The sequence below is a fragment of the Bos taurus genome, chromosome 20 (genome assembly GCF_002263795.3).
Source record: "Bos taurus isolate L1 Dominette 01449 registration number 42190680 breed Hereford chromosome 20, ARS-UCD2.0, whole genome shotgun sequence".
NCBI classification, from domain to species: Eukaryota; Metazoa; Chordata; class Mammalia; order Artiodactyla; family Bovidae; genus Bos; species Bos taurus.
In genome coordinates this window covers 13,976,641-13,999,131 of record NC_037347.1, presented here as the reverse complement: position 1 = coordinate 13,999,131, position 22,491 = coordinate 13,976,641, and the positions used below count along the sequence as shown (strand labels likewise).

At 35.4% G+C, this 22,491-nt stretch overlaps 1 protein-coding gene across 2 annotated transcripts; it reads left to right on the top strand.

Annotated features, from left to right (window-relative positions):
- Positions 1-22: 22 nt before the first annotated feature.
- On the top strand, positions 23-22,095 carry PPWD1 (peptidylprolyl isomerase domain and WD repeat containing 1). 2 transcript variants are annotated; one of them, NM_001046231.1, is made up of 11 exons: positions 23-218; positions 3,384-3,486; positions 5,424-5,524; positions 5,665-5,785; positions 8,979-9,426; positions 13,455-13,645; positions 14,471-14,660; positions 17,604-17,785; positions 18,979-19,060; positions 20,006-20,188; positions 21,792-22,095. In NM_001046231.1, the coding sequence occupies exons 1-11, from the start codon at positions 29-31 to the stop codon at positions 21,933-21,935; spliced, it is 1,935 nt and encodes a 644-aa protein (NP_001039696.1). In that variant the 5' UTR covers positions 23-28; the 3' UTR covers positions 21,936-22,095. The 2 variants fall into 2 exon arrangements, with proteins under 2 accessions (NP_001039696.1, XP_010815024.1); XM_010816722.1 differs by lacking the exon at positions 23-218 and having other exon boundaries at positions 3,435-3,486; positions 5,424-5,446; positions 5,739-5,785; positions 21,792-22,093.
- The last annotated feature ends 396 nt before the right edge of the window (positions 22,096-22,491 follow it).

Below are 22,491 nucleotides of genomic sequence, written 5' to 3'. Positions count from 1 at the left end.
TCGCGCACTTTCTGACGGTTCGGACAACATGGCGGCCGAGTGTGGTAGTGATTCACAGCCGAGAAGAAGAAGGCGCCGGGACCCGGAGGAACCGGGAAAAACGGAACTCAGCGCTCGAGAGCCGGTAGTGGCAGTGCCTCAAGAGAACGAAGAAGAAAATGAAGAGCGCTGGGTTGGGCCTTTACCTGTAGAGGCAACACTGGCGAAGAAGAGGAAAGGTAGCTACAGAGACAGGCACAGGGCGAGACGAAATACTGTGTCCCCCGAGTGGGAGAGTTCAAACCAGACCCCAAAACGGAGGGTGTGTGATTGTGGGGATTTGTGTCGTCGGAACAGAGGGTCGTGTTCTCACTTCTGGCCGTTCTCTACTCCGAAATAGTGATTTGGACAGAGTAAAGCGTCTTTTTAATAGTATCTAACAATCTCTGGTTTGTTACAATAGAGGCTAAAGCTAACTTGCCATTACTTACGTGTTTGGCACCGCTCATTTAATCCGTACAGCTGCCGTATGAGGTTGGAAGTCTTAATAACCCCATTTAGCAGATGTGGGAAAGAAAACCGTTTCTATTTCAGGTTTTTAGTTGAAGAGTGGTGGTAGTGTATTTGGCCACCCGGGAAGGTGGTGCCTATTTAGAGTCTTAAGGAATAGATAAGGATAATTTAATTCCTGAGTCCACCACTAATGAGTTTTCTGACAATTACAAAACTTTCCTGGATTACAAGTTTTTCATCCAAAAACCAAGATCTGTGGTTTTCACACCATACTCTTGAGATATCATGGCCGGAAGCATTTTGCGACTAGCGTGTAATAGTGACAAAATTTTATCAAATAAAAAGGGTGGTCCAAAAAAGGGGGGAGATGTTGGTAAAAGGGTCACATTAAATTTTCTTATTTTTCAGGTTCTTTGGAATGTTTTCCTTAAACGTATAAGACCATTAAAATGTGATCTTTCTGAAAGCTCAAATCTTTAATTACTCTTCCAACTTAAAAATTTTAAGTGATTTCTCATTATTTTTAGAACAATGTCCAAACTCCCTAGTATAGCATGTAAGGCCCTTGATTTGATTCCTCCTTCAGCACATTTCCATTACTTCCTCTCCCAAACCTTTGATCCTCCTTACTCTTTGTCCAAGCCATACTATATAACACTAGAGAATGGGGCATGCCCTTTTACAATTGCGAATGTCTACGTGGGTGTCACAAGGTGGAATAATTTTCCTCACCCACTTCACTTAACCTACTGTCGTTCAACCTTTAGCTCAGCTATTACCTTCTCTGGAAAACCTATGACTTTTCCAGTCTGGGCTGAGTTTCTAAAGCACATTGATCATAAGTATGAGATGTATTTATCAGAGTGACATTTTTATGGTTCTAAATTTTGAATACAATTTGGATACAGATACAGCAAAATTTTATGTATCCAAATTTTGAAGAAGCTACTTTTTTGAATATTGTTCCTTAACACCCTTAAAGTGCAATTACCTTTTTTACTGCAAAGTCTTTTAAGTTAAATGTTTCCATAGCAATTGTTTCCTCATTGCACTTGCTACATTTTAAAATTGTATGTTTATTCATGTGATTGTCTGATGAATGTTTCTCTTCACTGTTAAGACTGTAAGCATATAAGAGCAAAGACCATGCCTATTTTGCTCCAGTGCTGGGTACAGTGCTTTCCATATAGCAGGTACTCAGTAAGTATTGAACGAATGAATATTACTATGTGTATGTTCACAATTATTTTCTTGCACTAGATATCAGGTCCCTTTTTGTGGAAATGAGTGGAAATGGAAAAGTCCAAAAATATCAAGGTGCTGATATTAGCGTTAGGAAACAAAGAGCTTATAAACAATACAGTTGAGACAGATGCTTATTCAAATTAATCAGTAGTGTATTCAGTTTAAAGAAGAAGTTGAAATTCAAAAACATGTATGAAATGTTAGAAAATGTCACTGAAGATTTTATCTAAAAGGATAGGGTTTAAAACTTAGTAGAAATGAAACCATCCCCTTTAACATGTTCTTTGGACATTGGGCTTTTGTACACATTTTCAGAAAGATACTATAAATGGTTATATGGCTCTACCTTATATGGCGCTCTCTCTATATATATCATATACTATATGGCTCTACCAATCAATGATGGTTTTCTCAAGACAGTGTTAACTCTTCGTGTCCATGTCCCTTGGAACCTAGTTTGTTCTCAGTAAATATCTGTTCAACAAGTGAACTAACAGCAAAAGGAATATCCATCAGGATTAAATTTAGCTGTATATTACAGAAAAATCCAAATGACAATAAATAAAAAAAAAATCCAAAATGACAATAAAGATAAAAGTCCTAAAGTAGACAGTCTGGGATTGGTATGGAGGCTCCAAAGGTTCTTCCTTCCTAGTTTAATGCCCCAACATCACTAGGATATGGACCTCATGTTTGTCCTTCATGGTTATCTCCAAGTTTTAAACTGTCAGATGGGGCAAAGAAAGAACGGCACAACTCTTGAGGGAGATTTCTTGACTGTTACACAACACTTCCACTTTTATTTCATTGGTACTTAGTCACTCCTAACTGCAGAGAAGGTGAAGAAGATACTATAGCTGGATGTTAATATTCCCATATAAAAATGGAAGTTCTGTTAACTGAAAATGAAGAGAGACATAATCTGTTGGACACAACTTTTAGCTTGCTAAATAGCAGTGATGAAAAACCATGAAACGATCATGCTTAATTTACGAACTTTTTATGGGCATGTTTGGCCATCATTGGGTTGTTTTTAGGTATGTCATTTTTTTACTAGTAAAATTTTTTATAGCTCATATCATGAAATATTTCCTCAGATTACCACTCTTAAAAATGTTTTGCCCTTGGAAAAAGTTTGAGAAGCACTCAACTGGACATTCTCTAGGATTTTCTCAGCTCCAGAAATCTAAGCATTTATTACATTTACTCAAACCTAGTATCAGTGACTTCAAAGAGGATCATTGCCTTCAAGATAAACTGAGATGTTCTGGATGGCCTCTGACCTCTTACTACTTATTTAAATTAGCAGTAATAATTGGATCTATATGGTTGGAAAGTTGGTTGCAATATTTTCATGAAACTTATGGTTTTTCTCTTTTAATGGAACTTGTATATTAAGCCAGAGCCACTCAATTCTTAAGTTCTGGGACACAGTTAAGCATATGTATAAAACCTGAGAATGATTCATGACCAAATAAACAACGGTGCTATTCAGTACTATGAAATAATAAGTTACAACTGACATAACAGACACTGGATATTTTTTCATTACGTGTGAATTGAGAGAAATTAAAATCTAAAAGGAAATACAAAATATTATCTAGTTCCAGTTGTTAAAAATATTTTTCTTTCTTTTTTTCCCTTAGTTCTAGAGTTTGAAAAAGTCTATCTTGATAATCTCCCCAGTGCATCCATGTATGAGCGCAGTTACATGCATAGAGATGTTATCACCCATGTGGTGTGCACCAAGTAAGTCTGTCTGTATTTTTTTCTGAAAAGTTTATTGTTTTTTTTAAATACTTCAGTTTTGAGGTGAATTGTAGAAGTAGCTTTAGGATATTGAGGATTTCTATTTCATTCCATAGGTTTTGAAATAATTTGTTAAATAAAGACCTACATGCTCTTTCCTCTATCATACAAAGATGCATTCTCTAAGACCAAATTCCCTAGTTTGTGTACATGTGTTTTGGAGACAGATGCCAATAGGGGATAATCCAGGTAGTGTCAGAGTTTCCGTGAAGGAGAGTATATTAGTTAATTTGGGAGTAATTGGTAGCTGGCCTTTTCAGTACAAATAGGGAAAATGATGAGATCCAAGACATTCTGGAAATGTCAGAGAACCTTTAAAATACCTGAATAGGGTTTTGTAGAAGGAATAGTAATACTCTGCTCTTTGTTGAGCTCATATTATGTCTAGGTCCTGTATCAAGGCTTTTTCATTAATTGTCCCATTTATCTTAACAGTCTTAAGTATCCATCTACATTTTCTAGATAAGGAAACAGGTTTAGAGGGGTTTAAGTGGTAGTTGAGGCTGGAGAAAAAAAGGCAAGAAATCCCACAGTGTTCTATTTCTTGTATAGATTTTGAACCTGATTGGGAGAATAACATCACATATGTGTATACATGTGTCTGTGTGTGTGTAGACTTCAAGATCACTGTGGTTGTGGTGAAATGAATGGATTCAAACACAGCAAGAATGGATACAGAGAAAGCAATTAGGAGGCTAATACAGTAATCATAGATGAATTAGGATGGTGGCTGAGATGATATTGGCAGTGAGTATGGAAAGAAGTAGATGATTTACTTTGCTGTTTGGATCAGTTTATTCTTGACCTCTTGGAGACAATTAAAAGATTTAAATATCTTTATATTCCTTATATGGGATAATTTTGACCAAATCTTAGCTCTTTTCCTAGTAGAAAGTTGTCAGTTAATAAGTCAGCATATAGGACTAGCTTTCTATCACTCCAGGTTTCTTTGTTTAACCTAAGGCAGCAGACTATAATGGAAAGATTTTTGAAGATTTTATAGAAACCTAGTGTTTTGAAGTTAGGCAAACCCAATATTGAATGCTCTTCTCCAGCTACAGACCTGGGGCAAATACATTTAAAATTTTTAAACTATTTCCTATTTTTTAAAAGATGGTGAAAAATATTCACCTTATAGAGTTGTTTTAAAGATGGTTATAACTAAGATAATGTATGTAGAGTACTCAACATTTAATAGCTTTCAACAAATGGTTTCTATTTTTATATAACTGATGAGAGGCTATACTGTACAAAATGTTGGTACTTAACCAAAATACCTTGGATAATATCTGAAACAAACTTACATTGAGTTTTGCTTTATATGTGAGTAGTATGTTGGGATTTAATTATTTATCACCTTCTGAAAGGTAGTACATTTTCCCTGTGAGAAGACTGCCTGTGGGGTAATTTTAGCATTAAAGGACTCTATGATCTAGTGATTCCTTGTGAGACTTTTTTAATGTCAAGATTACCTCAATCCTGATCCTAGCTCTTAAATTTAAAATTAGTGCAGCACGGAACTTTTTAGTGCTCTGTGGTGACAAAGAGGGGATATATTGAACATGTTTACATATACCTAATTCACTTTGCTATACAGCAGAAACTAACACAACACAACTGGCATACAGCAATTATACACCAGTGAAAAATAAATAAGATTAGTGCAGCAGTAGCTGTTATGATATCCAGAAAAGAGCTTCAAATTTTGCAATGTTATGTCTACCCTAATACAGTGATACAGTGGTTTGTATAAAGGAAGATTTTTTTTGTAATCTGTTATTTAAGAGTCCAAGATTCTCAGTAAATATTTGGCTTCGGGGCACAAAGTGATTTTTTGCATCTGTTTTAGAAAGTAACTTCTACAATTTTTTATGCAGGACAGACTTTATTATTACTGCTAGTCACGATGGACATGTTAAATTCTGGAAAAAAATAGAAGAGGGAATTGAATTTGTTAAACATTTCCGTAGTCACCTAGGTAAGAATTTCACTTCTTTTGTTTTTTGGCTCTCATTTCAACTGTATTGATTAAAGTTTCTTTTAAAATTTTGTTTCCTTTTAATTATATCCATTTCTTTTATGTTTACTAGAATGTTTTGATTTGGTTTCTTTAAATAGGAGTTATTGAGAGTATTGCGGTTAGCTCTGAGGGAGCTTTATTCTGTTCCGTGGGTGATGATAAAGCAATGAAGGTGTTTGATGTAGTGAACTTTGACATGATCAATATGCTGAAGCTTGGGTGAGTCTTTTTTAAAGTGTGTTTATATATATATATTTTTAACCTAATGAAAGAATTCTTGAACTAAACTTCACCATTTCATAGGTATTTCTAAACAGAATATATTACCATTCCATTAAAAATGTGCCTTTAGATTTTGTTTGGGAAAATTAAGTATTATGAATCTTTGTTATGATGTTGTTTGTGGGCTTCTGCTGTGAGTTTTGTCATTAATTACAACAGAAATGTCCAAGTAGCACCATAACAAGGATTAATTATATCCATTTTACACTACTTAATAATTTAATGAGCATCCATCATGTCTGATTTACTGGCATTTAAATTAACTTCCTAGTAATGCTTATTTCAGTAATATAGCATTGTGTTTTTATAAGGCTTACGCGCATTTTTGGAATTCTTGGTGATTTTAAACTTTAAAGTATATTGATACCCAAACTATGTGGTTAGACTGTACAGTAACGAAATTAAACTGAATACCATGGGATGTGTAGCTTAAGCAACAGAAATATATTTTCTCAAACTTCCGGAGGTTCAGTTCAGTTCACTTGCTCAGTTGTGTCCAACTCTTTGCGACCCCATTGACTGCAGCACGCCAGGCTTCCCTATCCATCACCAACTCCCGGAGCCCACTCAAACTCATGTCCACCGAGTCAGTGATGCCATCCAACTATCTCTCCTCTGTTGTCCCCTTCTCCTCCTGCCTTCAACCTTTCCCAGCATCTGAGTCTTTTCCAATGAGGAGATTGGAAAGTACAAAACTTTTGGAGGTGGAAAGTCCAAAATCAATGTTCCAACAGTGTGTGTTTTCTGGTGAGGACTCTTCCGGGTTTCACACTTTGTCCTCGTTAAGTACAGGGGAAAGAGGGGAATATTTTGCTCTTCCACTTCTAAGAAGGCCAAGGCCTGTTGGATTAGGGCCCCACCTTTCTCACCTCTTTAATTACCTCTTTAAAAGCCTTTCTCCAGATACAGTAACTTTGGGGATGAGGGCTTCACGGTGTGAATTGGAGGGAGGTAGGGATTAGAACTACACAATTCAGTATGTGACAGTACTTTTTGGGAATTTGCTTCAAAACCAGTTTATGAACCACTAAAAGAAGTCAGTCTCATTATTTATGATAAGAACTTATTTTTTGACTACAAATAGAAATACATGTAAAATATCATGTATGAAACGAGATGCCAGTCCAGGTTCGATGCACCATACTGGATGCTTGGGGCTAGTGCACTGGGACGACCCAGAAGGATGGTATGGGGAGGGAGGAGGGAGGAGGGTTCAGGATGGGGAACACATGTATACCTGTGGCAGATTCACTTTGATATTTGGCAAAACTAATACAATTATGTAAAGTTTAAAAATAAAATAAAATTTAAAAAAAAATAGAAAAAAGAAATACCTATTGATATGTCATATTCCCAGCTTTGTTTCCCCCAGACTTTAGCTGTTTGTTTTTTTAATCAAATATATATTGAACATTTGCCATCTTTCAGGGTATTGAAAGAGAACAGGCATATCTTGTTTTATTGCACTTTGCACACACTGTGTTTTGTTTTTTTGTTTTTTTTTGGACAAATAACAAGTTTGTGGCAACCCTGGATGGAGCAAGTCTGTACTCACCAATTTTTCCAACGGCATTTGCTCAGTTTCTGTCATTATTTCACATTTAGTAATTCTCATATTTCATTTTTCATTATTATTATATTTGTTATAGTGATCAGTGATCTTTGATGTTACTGTTACAAAAGATTACAACTGGCTGAAGGCTCACATGATAATTAGCATTTTTTAAGCAATAAAGTATTTTTAAATTAAGATATGTATATATACATGTAATTTTTTAGACATAATGTGATTGCACACTTCAATAGAAATACAGGTAGTGTAAACAAACTTTTATTGTGCACTGGGAAACCAAAGAAAATCCATATGGCTCACATTATTGCAATTTTCAATTTTTGTGATCTGGAACCAAACCTGCAACATCTCCAAGCTATGCCTGTGTCTTTTAAGATTTTATAGAAATTCTGAGAGTCCTCAGAAAGTTTTAAGCATCAGCTCTGTCATTGGAGTAACTGTAACTTCTCAGACTGATGATTTTGAAGGAGAAAACACACAATTGAATATATAAGTTTAGTATGTTGATGACTACTACTACTAAGTCACTTCAGTCGTGTCCGACTCTGTGCGACCCCATAGACGGCAGCCCACCAGGCTCCCCCGTCCCTTGGATTCTCCAGGCAAGAACACTGGAGTGGGTTGCCATTTCCTTCTCCAATGCATGAAAGTGAAAAGTGAAAGTGAAGTCACTCAGTCGTGTCCCGACTCCCAGCGACCCCATGGACTGTAGCCTTCCAGGCTCCTCCGTCCCCGGGATTTTCCAGACAAGAGTACTGGAGTGGGGTGCCATTGCCTTACATTTGTCCAATTCTTTTACACTTTATCAGGTAACGTGTTCAAAGCTCATAGTATTAAGATCAAGCTACTGATAATGAGAGAGTGATATCTGAACATTTTTCTTTTGAGCAAAGCCATGACTAAAATATTTTGACCTTAAATATTTCAAGAGTGGATTTGTAAAGTATACTAACACGCTAACCTATTTAAAAGTAAGGTATATATAGACAGGGGCTTCCCAGGTGGAGCTAATGGTAAAGAACCTGCCTGCCAATGCAGGAGACATAAGAGATGCATGTCCGATCCCTGGGTAGGGGAGATCCCCTGGAGGACCTGGGCATGGCAGCCAACTCCAGTATTCTTGCCTGGAGAATCCCATGGACAGAGGAGCCTGGCACGCTACAGTCCATTGGGTCCCAAACAGTCGGACACTACTGAAGTGACTTAGAATAGCACATACATAGACAGAGACATCGAGATCCAAAAAAAAAAAAGCCTCAGAATATTTTAAGAACCAGGTCTGTTTCAGTTTCCTTGTAAATACTTGCTGTGTGAGTTCTCTTCCTGTGGTTTGATCAGTCCTCAGAAGTTATTATCATTCATTTATGAGATCAGAAGGAGAAAAATTAGTAACTTTTCCTATTCTTCCCTGTTCTGTATCTTGCTGCTACGTTTGATCAAAGAATCTAAAACTGGCTGAATCACTGGCGGGGACGTTTTTTGGTGATGGGAATGAGTAAGGATGCTTATGACTTGCTTTGGCCTCTTCTTATCCCCCTCAATTCTTTACTATTTTAGGTATTTCCCTGGACAGTGTGAGTGGATCTATTGCCCGGGGGATGCCATATCTTCAGTTGCTGCTTCTGAGAAAAGTACAGGAAAAATTTTCATTTATGATGGTCGAGGAGATAACCAGCCACTGCATATCTTTGACAAACTCCATACATCACCTCTTACTCAGATACGGCTAAACCCTGTTTACAAAGCAGTAGTGTCTTCTGACAAATCTGGAATGATTGAATACTGGACCGGTCCTCCTTATGAGTATAAATTCCCCAAAAATGTGAACTGGGAATATAAAACTGACACAGATTTATATGAATTTGCCAAGTGCAAGGCCTATCCAACCAGCATATGTTTTTCACCTGATGGGAAGAAATTAGCCACTATTGGTTCTGACAGAAAAGTTAGAATTTTCAGATTCTTAACTGGAAAACTCATGAGAGTTTTTGATGAATCACTAAGTGTAAGTGCCATATAAATTTGATCATATTTTACTTTTCTGAAAATGTCTTTAGTTTGTGCTATTTCTTAAAAGATTTTTTTTCTGGACATGGACATTTAGATTGATGATTAATTTACTTATCACATTAAAGATACTGTTTGTCTGCTGTCTTGCATTTTTACTCTTTAAAACTCTCTTCTATAGGTTTATGATGTGATATTTTCTGAGCCAGTTTTTCTTACACTTACGTGGCTGTTTTTGTCGTTTTGTTGTTTGAAAGCACATTCTTTTGAGATCCTCAAAACCCATGCTAGGCTTCCTTCTCTTCTCATTCTTTTCACTCCTGCCTTCTATATGACTACTTAAAAATTTATTTCTCCAGCCTTCTATTATAAACAGACCTGGCCCTATCCTTTTATTTTTTTATTTTTGCTGTCTTTATGAATGGCACCAATATGTATCTGCTAGCACAAGCCAGAAATCTGAGTCATCTTTAACTGTTTTTCCTTACCCATCTATTTAATTCATCATGAGTCCTATCAATTTTACTTTCTACATATACTTTAAATACATACATTTCCTTTTAGCACAGCTGTGACTACCATAGCTCATAATCTGTTGCCTGGCCTATTGCATGGCCTACTCCCTATATCGATTCTAACTTCTTCCTGACCTGTTCTCCATGCTCCACCCAGAGGAATCTTTTCAAAACACATTATCTTATCATGTCATCCTTTGACTCTTTCAGTGACTACCTGTTGTTTTTAGGAGGGAGACCAAAATCATGGCCTACCATATTGTACCCCTCCTGCTGTAATTCACCTCCCTCCCTGCCTCTGCTGTACCCAGTCAGGCCTTCTTTCAGTTTCTTGACTACGTCTCCCACCACAGCACCTTTGCATATGCTGTCCCTCCTGCTTGGAGTGACCCCTAGTCCCATTAATCCCTATTCCTCCCCTTACCTATTGAACTCATCCTTCAAATCTCAAAGAATCATTTCCCCAGTGATCTTCCACTATTCTTCCAGTCTTTTTTTAATGTGGTAGTGTATCACTATTTATTTTCTTTTAGAACATTTGGTCTTATTATTTGATTAATGTGTATCACCCCTCCCCCCAGTAGATTAAACTGTGTGTCATTTATGGTCCTGTATGTTTTGCTTGTGATTGAATCTCCAGCACTAAGAATGATACCTGACACAAAACTGTTAACAAGAATTTATTGGGACTTTGCTAGTGGTCCAGTGTTTAAGACACAGCACTTCCATTGCAGGGGGACATGGGTTCAATCCCTGGTTGGAGAATGAAGATCCTGAATGCCTTTTGGCATAGCCAAAAAACAGGGGGAAGAAAAGAAGTATTTATTAGAGCATGTAGCTCTAGAATGAGTTTTTATCCATGCAAAGATAATTGGTTTTGTGGATATTTGAGTCTCATCATGTTTCCATCTTGTGGTTCTCTAACTGCTATGGCTATGTTGAATATTCCAAAAGTCTGTGGGTCAAATCTTTGTAACAATAGTGTTTATTGTACAACAGTGTCAATTCTACAGTCTTTGTAGCTACCAGTTTATAATAGATTCCTTGCATTAAGTACTTCAAAAATGCTGTCACCTTATTAGCGATGTGGTAATAAGTTGGGTGAATTAGCTGCCTGAAAGAATATGAATCCAAACAAAAGGGAAGGTTTGTATGCTAGTCAAATTATCCTCATAACTCATTTTCTTATTGGAAAAATATCACTTTCCATTATGCTTTTGGGAAAAGGAGAAACCTTGTGATGTTTTCTTTAATGGTGGCTTCAACTTAACTATAATTTTAAAACTCTTCACAATTTGCAACTCTTGCTAGATTCCTTAAGAAAACAAATCTATTCTCTGGATACAAATCATTTAACACATATACTCTGAGCTGTTGAATTCACACTATTTCATTGTTGTCTTTAATATTTGTTGAAATTATAGGATTATTGTGGTAAGATCAGTAGCAAAGTATAGGACAGAAGTTGAGATTCAGGATGAGGGAGTTTGCCCAAAAAAGGGGGTGCAAATGCCAATTAATTTAGTAATAATGCTAGTGACTAGTTAGTTAATGACTGGTATCTCATAGTTCCATGTTAAGGGTTCTAACTAGTTAAGAGTCCTAGTTTAATAGACAAATTTAATTGGATGGTGTGAAGTTGTATCTTTTGGTATTTTATTAATCAGGAGTACTGCATATTGGCCATACAGAGATGATGAGATGATAAGAGATGCAGCTATTAAAGAGATGCAATATTAAAGAATATTGTAAAAAAAAACCATCAATACAGTGTATTAATGCATATATATGGAATTTAGAAAGACGGTAACAATGATCCCATATGCAAGGCAGCAGAAGAGACACAGATGTAAAGAATAGACTTGAACTATGAGGGAGAAGGCAAGGGTGGGATGATTTGAGAGAATAGCATTGAAACATGTATATTACCAAATGTGAAATAGATGACCAGTCCAAGTTTGATGCATGAAGCAAGGCACTCAAAGCTGGTGCTCTGGGACAACCCAGAGGGATGGGATGGGAAGGTGGGAGAGGGGGTTCAGGATAGGGGGGACACATGTACACCTGTGGCTGATTGATGTCAATATATGACAAAAACCACCACAATATTGTAAAGTAATTATCCTCCAATTAAAATAATTTTTTTAAAGATACTAATGTGCTTAAAAGGTTAGATTAGCATTTATTACTTTTACATGGGCAGATGACCATCTATAAACTTTATTTCTCGAAAATGAATCTTCTTTCTAGCAAAATAATCAAGGCTCCCATACTACAAAAATGTAGGCTAGCATCTAGGCTATTTCTGGCAAATGAGTAAAGCAATAATAGTTCAGAGACTGGCAACAAGAAACCCTAATGTTGTTCCCTAACATGTATATCTCCTTTTCATTTCTGGAGTTACGTATATTGTTGTTCTTTCCACATCTAGAAAAACCAGAGATTTTATTAATGCAAGCATGATTAAAAAGTAGTAGATGGGACATAAGCCTGACTGACCTTTTTTCATTCACGATAGAGAGCCACTTTTGATTTCTGCAGTTTTATGCCCTAAATGTTGGGGAAACTGAATGTAAAGATCACATCTTTGGGGAGGCTGGTAGTGTGACTGTACATAGTAACTAAGATATGACCCTTATCTTGAAAGTTGTGTATTAAATATCTAAAGAAAAGTAAACCAAATACCCAAACTAAAGGGTACTCATAAAATTCATCCATCCTAAATTACATTTACCTAATGATAATTAAATACATAGTGATGCCCCAAAACAACTTGAAACATTTTCTGAAATATGAAATTGTTATAAATTAGTGAAATCATACAAAATAAGATCAAGTGCTTGGTAAATGGCAGGTCCATGATCCTGGAACACGGTCTCACAGTCCATATCTGCACTGTGCGGCTTAATAGCCACTAGCCACATAGGGTTGCTGAACACTTGGCATGTGACTAGTCCAAGTTGAGCTGGACTAAAAGTATAAAATACACACTGGACTTCAAAGACTTACTATAAGAAGGAAAAAAAATCTCAATTTTTAAATATTGCTTAATATTTTAATGTCTTTATGTTGCTTTTTAGTATTATTGATTTTGCTTAATGTCTTTTGATAATATTTTAGATACATTGGGTTGAATAAAAGATTAATTTCATGTTCATTTTTATTTCATTTAACATAGCTACTAAAAAATTTAAAATTACATATATGGTTTATATTGGAAAGTGCTGTCTGTGGCATATAAAATGCAGCATATATATTGTTTCTGCAGAAAAAGCAGTAGTTATATTAACTCTTATTTTTTTTAATTAGAATTACCAGTTAGTATAAATACTATTTTTATGATTGAATTTTCTAATGCAGTTCCTGCTTGTAGTGTTTATAGAGTACTCCTTAAGAAGATGTATAAGCACATAAACTGTCAGTGGCTATTAATGGACACTCTGCTTTTATTTAAATTCTCCTTCCCTTTATCATGTAACATTATTTTTGTTAATAACGGTTTGTTTCCTAGATGTTTACTGAACTGCAGCAGATGAGGCAACAGCTACCAGACATGGAATTTGGTCGACGGATGGCTGTAGAACGTGAATTGGAGAAGGTGGATGCAGTAAGATTAATTAATATAGTTTTTGATGAAACTGGACACTTCGTGCTGTATGGAACAATGCTGGGCATTAAAGTTATAAACGTAGAAACAAACCGGTAAGCTTTAATATCACATATGCTTTTAAAAAATTTACTTCTAAAGGACCATTTCCTCCTTTGGGGAAACAATGGGAGTTTTGTTTGTTCCAAGACAAGTGGAATGGTCCCAGATGTCTAAACTTAACCAAATGTTTTGACTGGATTTTTCTGTGGTCTTTTGGTTGTTTATAATCTTATGTAAAAAGTTTCCACTCATGTTTGTTAAAGAAATGGAAGAAAGATATGCATAGTTTCAAGTTGTTGTTGTTTTTTTTTTAACAAGTTTCAGTCTGTCTTTTGCTTATTGATTTAAATTAGCCCGTTTCATGTTAAATGTTGCCAAATATTTTAACCACAGAATTCAGCATTACATCCTGCTAGACATAAAATCAGAAGTTAAAATGCATGAAACCACAATAAGCCTTTTGTGCAAACAGCCCATTTGGTCTTAGAACAAAATTGCTATAATCAGATACTATCACTGAATGTAAATGAAAAGAACTTAAAGTATATTTAAAGGAAAAAAGTCTTGTACTGTACATTTTCACATATAAACAAATTTATATTGTAGTTCTTGGCAATACAGAATCTTTGAAGGCTTGAAGAAAGATTAAAACGATAGGGATAGGTTAAAACTGTTTAACTGAATTATTTTTTTTAATCTGAAAATTATAAATACCTACCAATTTAAAATAACTTTTTTGGGGGAGTGGGAGAGGCAGAAAAATACTTTTTAAAAAGTTATTTTGTACAAAAATAAAAGAGAGTTGATTCCTAGCTTTTATCTGCAGAGTTGGTATAATTGGAGTTAATCCTGATAATTTTATTATATGTATTTTCCAGGTGTGTGCGGATCTTAGGCAAGCAAGAAAATATTAGAGTGATGCAATTGGCTTTGTTCCAGGGAATAGCCAAAAAACATCGTGCTGCAACTACTATAGAAATGAAAGCTTCTGAAAACCCCGTTCTTCAGAATATTCAAGCTGACCCAACAATAGTCTGTACATCCTTCAAAAAGAATAGATTTTATATGGTATGTGGAAGTATCAATACCAAGAGATGTTTCTTCCAGTTTGATTGGAGTTTTATTTTTTTAACTTGTGCTTTCAACTGAAGAGAATGTTGGCCATAATAGACTTTCTAAACAACTCCATCTTATAACATTAGTATTGTAGAATCTTTAACTAGGGTTTGTTTAAGTATTTCTGTACTGTTTTATATCCGGTTTTGAACAAGTTTTCAACCTAGCTTCTACAGCTTGTGCTGTCTAAGACAATAGGAAGTAAGTGGCTGTGGTAATAATTGCATCCAAAATTGATTTTCCTGTGGACTTTTAAAAATTCTTCTGTTTTAGTATTATTCATCTTTTACTCTTCAACATGACTTGCACATTTCCTTCTCTAGATACAAATCTTTTTTCACCTTTTGATTCCATTGTAATGATGCTACTGTGGTGTACATTCCTGAGAGATATTTTTTTTCTGAAAAATTAAAAGTACTTTGCATGTTAAGTATGATTGGGCTCAAAATCAAACTACTAAGCTATCTAGGAGTAACACTGTTCTAATTTTGTTCAGTCAAGCAGAAAAATCTAAAGTGTAGAGACCTCTGCGTCTGTATCTGTCTTTCATGCTTAGAGACTTTCCAAAACCCAGGTGTGATTATTTTTTTGCCTAAAATCCTTAAATGACTCCCCAGCTGTCTAATATATTAACCACTCTCCTAGTTTATCTTTCTTCATTTTTAGTTCATTGGCTATACTGAACTTGATCCCATTTGCAGGACTTGATGTTATTTTTACTTGATGGTGTTTGCACAGGTTATTCCTTCTGTCAGCCACAAACCTCTCCCCAGTTCCTCTTCATATTTCAGATCCCAACTTGGAAGCCCTCTCCTGACATCAAGTCTGGAATAGGTGTGCCTGCATGTGTACATGTCACACTTTTTGGAATAATTTAGTGATTTTGGGGGGGTGGGGAGGGGTCCCTGACACTGTCCTCTCTTCCTCAAGATAATATAAAATCCATAAATACAGAGCACTGTGTTTTCTTCACATACCAAACTCCAGAGTTTGGTGAATTGTCTGACCCATTATAGGATACTCATTCATTCATCTGACAATTTACAAACAGCTGTGATGCTCTAAAGGTTATCAGCATTTGGTAAATGTGGGAAATAGCAGTTTATCTACTCCAGCCAAGCTTTTAGCCTAAAATGGATATATTCTTTTAAGATAAGAATTTTGCTTGTAAACTTTCAAATTCACTGCTGAAGATTTATTAATATATATGTTAAAGAAAAATACTTTTTCTTGTTATTACCTATAATTTAACTGTTTTGAAGGTAAAAAAAAATCATAAAAGATAATTCTTAATATACACTAAATTTAATTTTCCATCCATTTTATTTAAAAATTGTCTTTCCCCAGAGTTTGTTTGTTGATTAAACCACACGTTCCTTAGAAGCTCTGAAGAAATAGAAAAATAAAAAATTAAGTCACTCACTGAGTATTTATACTGCTAACATTTTCATGGATTATTAGATGTACATATTCTTAAATAAAACTAAAATGGTATTCATATATGCAAATGTTATATCCCTTTTTGCAAATCCAGTACCATAAAATAAAAGTAAAATTGTATTAAATTTGAACTTTAATAGTTCTATATGTGAACTAAATCAAGATAATTTTAAAAATTCATATAATTAAGTAGTGAAACAGACATGTCATTCTTTGGTAACTGGAGAATAATATGCTAAAGCAGTGACAACCTGGCTTAGTTGATTCTTAGTCTGGAATCAATCCAAGTAGACCAAGGACTGACGTTAGGCAAAACAGAGTCTGGGCACTAGATTTACCTTTCTGGAGCTCAGTTAATATCCACCTTTCTTAGGGAGAGAAGATTTCTGCTTGTTGCTGCTGCTGCTGCTAAGTCGCTTCAGTCGTGTCCGACTCTGTGCGACCCCGTAGACACAGGCTCCCCTGTCCCTGGGATTCTCCAGGCAAGAATACTGGAGTGGGTCGTGTCCGACTCTGAGCAACCACATGTACTGCAGCCTACAGGGCTCCTCCATCCATGGGATTTTCCAGGCAAGAGTACTGGAGTGGGGTGCCATCGCCTTCTCCAGATTTCTGCTTACTGAGAGTCAAATAAAAGAAATAGGCCTTTAGAAGTCCAGAATTTTACAACTGAAAGTTTTTTCTCAATTCTCTGTAGACCTTGAGGATCCTGAGATTTCTGCTTCACTCAAAATGTACTATACATCCTTTCTTCCAAGCTTCAAGGTTTAGATAGATCAGATGGGACTCCGTCAAAAAAAAAACAAAAGAGGAGGTCAAGGTCCACTGCTGATTGATCTTTGAATCCTCATCCTGCCAGCACCAGGTCCTGTTCACAGTAATAACAATTATTAATATGTATATATTGCCTTATGTGTCAGGCACTATCTCTAAACACTTTATATCCTTCATTTAATCTTCATATCAGGTGTCATTTTGAGGTAGTTTTTATTATCATCCTCTTTTATGAGTAAGGAAATGAAAGTAATGAATTTACTTCCCCAAAGTCATGTAACTAGTTAAGTGGCAAACTATAGTTCAAATTCAGGCAATCTAAATAGTGAAAAGTAAGCAATAGATGGCAGGTTAGGTAGGACATACTAGAAGGCAGAGCAGAGAGCTACCTCAAAACTGCCTGTTTTTAAATGGGTACTCAAAAAATTTCACCAAAAAAGAAATTAAATTCCATTTGAAATCATTCATCTTCATCATATGAATTTTCTCATTAGGCAAATGTAGAAATTTAGCTGCCTTGCACGTCCTATGATTGGAAGCAATTCCATAAATAAGCATTTATTCTGATGTAAATTCTTAGTTTCCTCAAATACTTCATTAGAAATGCAATTTTCTTGTTCATAAACTTTAACCAGATGAAAAATTTAATTGATTTACTCACTTTTTATTTTCCTCCTTGAGTTTACTAAACGAGAACCAGAAGATACAAAAAGTGCAGATTCTGACCGAGATGTTTTTAATGAGAAACCTTCTAAAGAAGAAGTCATGGCAGCTACTCAAGCTGAGGGACCTAAACGAGTGTCAGATAGTGCCATTATCCACACAAGCATGGGAGACATTCACATCAAACTCTTTCCTGTTGAGTATGTACTGTTTCTGTTGTCATAAATAAATACCAGTGTAAATGTATATATTTGAAGAAACTGCAACTTCTTGTTATTTTGACTTAAGATATTTTGAAAAATTGAACTGTTAGATAAAGCATCTTTCCTAAGCTCTCTGATAATTGTTACATTAGGAAATGTGAAAATTTTATATATACATAAACATATTTCACAGGTTTATTATTATGACAAATAGTAGATATGACAGTGCTAAATGTAAACTATAGATTGACACACAAATGTATATTACCGCTACCATCCACTACACATGCCAACTATAGGTTTTGTGGCTCACTTGTTATAACTGGCTTTCCTCTCAAATCTTTAAGGGGTGGATAATTACTTTTCCTTCCTGACATTTGAGTTTGCAGAATGCACAAACAATACCAAATACAATGCAATACGACTGGTTATTCTTGATCCAAAAGAAGACATCTTGTACAGTGCCTTGATTTAAAAGTACTTTGTTATTTTGATATGAATGTTTTATGTCCAATATTTTACCATATCTTGACACCAGACAAAAAACTAGGCAATTCTAGACACTTGGACTATCTCATTTTAAGTATTCAGAACCCATGCATCCACTAAGCCTATTCCCTGATGTGGATGGTACAAGATTCTCTTGATTCTCTCTGCCATTCTCAGCATTGGGAGCTATTATATGATAATATACAGTATTAAATCATCTCATGAGATTAGTTAATATTATTTAGAAAGCGTATCTGAGTGTGTGACTATCATTTAAAGTTTATTAAATTTAGTAGCTGTCATAGCAGTGAATAAGTCCTTGGTCAGGAAATGTCACCATACTATAACATTGTTTTTATAAGAAAATTACCTTTCCCAGGAACTATATACAATGGGTTATGGTGCTATGGTTATATTTTTTAAAAATACTAAATGACTTTGGAACCTAAATACTCTCAAATTCAAGTAAAATAAGCAGTTGTGATAGAAAGATGGTGTATTATATAAACTATAAGAACAGGCTACTGCCTATATACCCTGTCAACTCTTGCTTCTGCTGAGATCAGAAGAAATTATGGAAAAAAAGACTGTCCTGAAACATTCAGAAGATTCTGAAAATACCATTGGGAAGCCAAACTACAAAGAAAACTTTCCGAAGATGCTCCATTAAATTTTCATATTTTTAATATATGTCTCACTAGGTGCCCTAAGACCGTGGAAAATTTCTGTGTTCACAGCAGAAATGGTTATTATAATGGACACACATTTCACCGCATAATTAAGGTAAGTTATGCAAATTTTATATGATTTAAGGAAAAGTATGTTATTGTATAACGAGGTTTAGAACCTAAGGAATCTCATTCACACTTAGCAATTTATTAGGAATAGGAAAAATGGACTATGGAAGTCAAAAGAATAATGGGTGATCATGAAAATCAGATATAAAATCAAGGATAGGAACAGGTATCCTTGATTTTCTAAAAAGGTAGCTAGCAGGGTAGCCTTTTTAGAAACACTGCAGCAGTCTTTTGTCAGCAGTTAAAACGAAGGATCAGGTAATGAGTAAAGGGTCTTGCTGAGATAAAATCAGTAGCCAAGGTAACCTGTTTCTAGTAGCTAGATAAGGTCTAGATCTAGAAGATTAAGTATTAGAAGAGCTATGTTGCCACTTTTATCTGTGAAAACTACCACTAATACCTGATGAACAGAATGAATTCAGCCCAGGATTTTGTTGAGTGACATTCCATGAAATGTAAGAAGCAGTGAGGTAGTTCTTGATTACTGGCAGGTCAGAAATGGCAGAAGAAATATCAGAAGGAAAAATTAGATTTCAGAGTTCTGAAGGAATTAGTGAAGTGACTGACTAGGACATTCAGAGTGTCTAGGGAAAGGGGAGAGAAAAGAGTGGGCCAATTATGTAAGACCTAACACATTAAACAAGATCCTAAAACTTATCTACACTATTAATTGGCTTTAGTTACTGAGTGAGATAGTGCCTGTCTATAAATGGAAAGACCTTTACATTTTTGTTTCCATCATCGAGATAAGGTGGCAGTTATGCAATGAAAATACATAATCTAAAGTATAACCAAGGGTTTACTTTAAAACCAGTTTATAGAATGACATATTAAGATTTTATTGAATATAAAGAACTCTTGACAAATATACGACTCCAAAGCATACATATATGTAATATGTGTAATACTACTTTGTCTACTTTCTGTTAAGGGCTTCATGATTCAGACAGGAGATCCAACAGGTACTGGTATGGGAGGAGAAAGTATATGGGGAGGAGAATTTGAAGATGAATTTCATTCAACATTACGACATGACAGACCATATACACTCAGCATGGCCAATGCTGGATCGAATACTAATGGATCCCAGTTTTTCATAACAGTAGTACCAACAGTAAGTAGAACATGCATGTGTGTGTGCCAAGTCGCTTCAGTCATGTTCGACTCTTTGCAGCTATAGGACTATAGCCTGCCAGGCTCCTCTGTCCATGGGATTCTCCAGTCAAGAGTACTGGAGTGAGTTGCCATGCTTCCTCCAGGGGATCGTCCCAACTCAGGGATCGAACCCATGTCTCTTATCTCTCCTGCATTGACAGGCAGTTTCTTTTCTACTTGAGCCACCTGGAGGCATTTTCCAGGTGAATTTAAGCCAAAGATTCATGGGCTTTGATCTAAGAGAGTGAATTCAGTGGAAAAGAGAGCTTTATTATTCTCTATTATTTATATATTCTAGGATATAAAAATGAAAACAATTTAGAAAGGAAAATGTAAAATTACCTAACAAGACTTCACTTTATAATCAGTACTTTTGTAATTCAGGCCAATAAATAATAATAAATTAAATAATTTATTTATAATAAATACAAAGCTGAGTTTGTAATAAAGCTGAGTTTAAGTCAGCTTTGCACTATTTGTTGGACAATCCAAAACAAATTATTCTACCTCTGGGCTTGTTTCCTCATCTTTAGAATAGTAGGATGAGAGTATAAGAATTCCTGATTTTAATACAGTTTTTCCCACATTTTTCTATCTCTGAAATCAGAATGCATTTTCCAGCTCCCATTGATCTAAAAGATGGAAATATTAAACATTCAGCTTTTTTATTTTTTATTATAACATGGAACGACTCTTAAAAGCTTCTAAGTGAAAATATATCTTTTAAATTATATTTTAAAATGAAGCCAAAGTTTCTTTTTAATCAATGACACTGTAGCTTTGATGAAATACATGTAAGAATATCTAGCTCTGCTGCTATGCAGTTCTACAAAATTACAAAAACTTTTATTTTTTAGAATTAAATAAAGAAAACAATTTATAACTACTGTCTGTCTTCCAGGTACATGATCTCATGTAATATTCACAATACTTCTAGTATCATTATGAAAGTGAAAGTGTTAGTCCCTCAGTCATGTCCAACTCTTTGCAACCCATGGACTGTAGCCCATCAGGCTCCTCTATCCATGGGAATCTCCAGGCAGGAATACTGGAGTGGGTTGCCATTTCCTTCTCCAGGGGATCTTCCCCACTCAGGGATCAAGCCTCAGTCTCCTGCATTGCAGGCAGATTCTTTACCTTCTGAGCCACCAGGGAAGCTAGTTTTAAAAAAATAGATGAGGAAACAGTGAGACCTGATGAACTTGCCAAAGGTCAAGTAAGTAGCAAAGCCAGAGTCTGAACTCCTATCTCTGATGCCAGAGCACATGCTGCCTAAAGTATTCCAGACTGCTTCTTGAGCAGGTAACGTTACTGCAAAGAAACTTAGCTTTAGCAAACATCTCCCAGCTCCCTTTGATCTAAAAGATGCAGATATTAAATATTTAACTATGCTTTTTTATTTTTATTATGACATGGAAACTACTCTTAAAAGCTAAGTGAAAATAATCTTAATTATATTTTTAAATGAAGCCAAAGTTTAATTCTTTTTAATTTGCTCATCCAGTGGGTGTGATTTAAGAATTTAGGATTTACCAAGATTTTCTATTTGTCCTCCAATACAGCCTTGGCTTGATAATAAGCACACAGTGTTTGGACGAGTGACTAAAGGAATGGAAGTCGTACAAAGGATCTCCAACGTCAAAGTCAATCCCAAAACAGATAAGCCCTATGAAGATGTCAGCATCATAAATATTACTGTCAAGTAAAATAGATCTGTCTCATTGTCTGTATAAATAAAAATACACATACATTAAACACAGGATTATTTTACATAAGGAAGCTCAAGATTTGCTGAATGTACAAATCATGTTTCAGGAATTCAGTATTTGTGTATTTTTCATTAAAGGCTATTTTTTAAAAGCTCTGCCTTTGAGTTTTCTTGCAGTATTTCTCATCATAAGAGGTGATAAACTCAAATGGACTAAAACTCAGGCAAATAGCACTCTTTATACATAATTTCTCAAGAGTCTTAAAAACCATATTAAATAATGAGAATGGTATGCATTTGTTCCTCAGCTTTTTAAAAATATGCCAAATAGTCTGCCCTCAAATGTTTCTTTTAAGAAACATGTTTTCTTAGATCTTAATAAAGGGCAACTTTGGTGATGTACCATTTCCTTTTTTACAAGGTTTGTCTTTCAAGCCAAATAGTTTTGAGCACTCAGTCAGTTCAGTCGCTCAGTTGTGTCCAACTCTTTCCGATCCCATGGACTGCAGCACGGCAGGCTTCCCTGTCCAGCACGAACTCCTGGAGATTGCTCA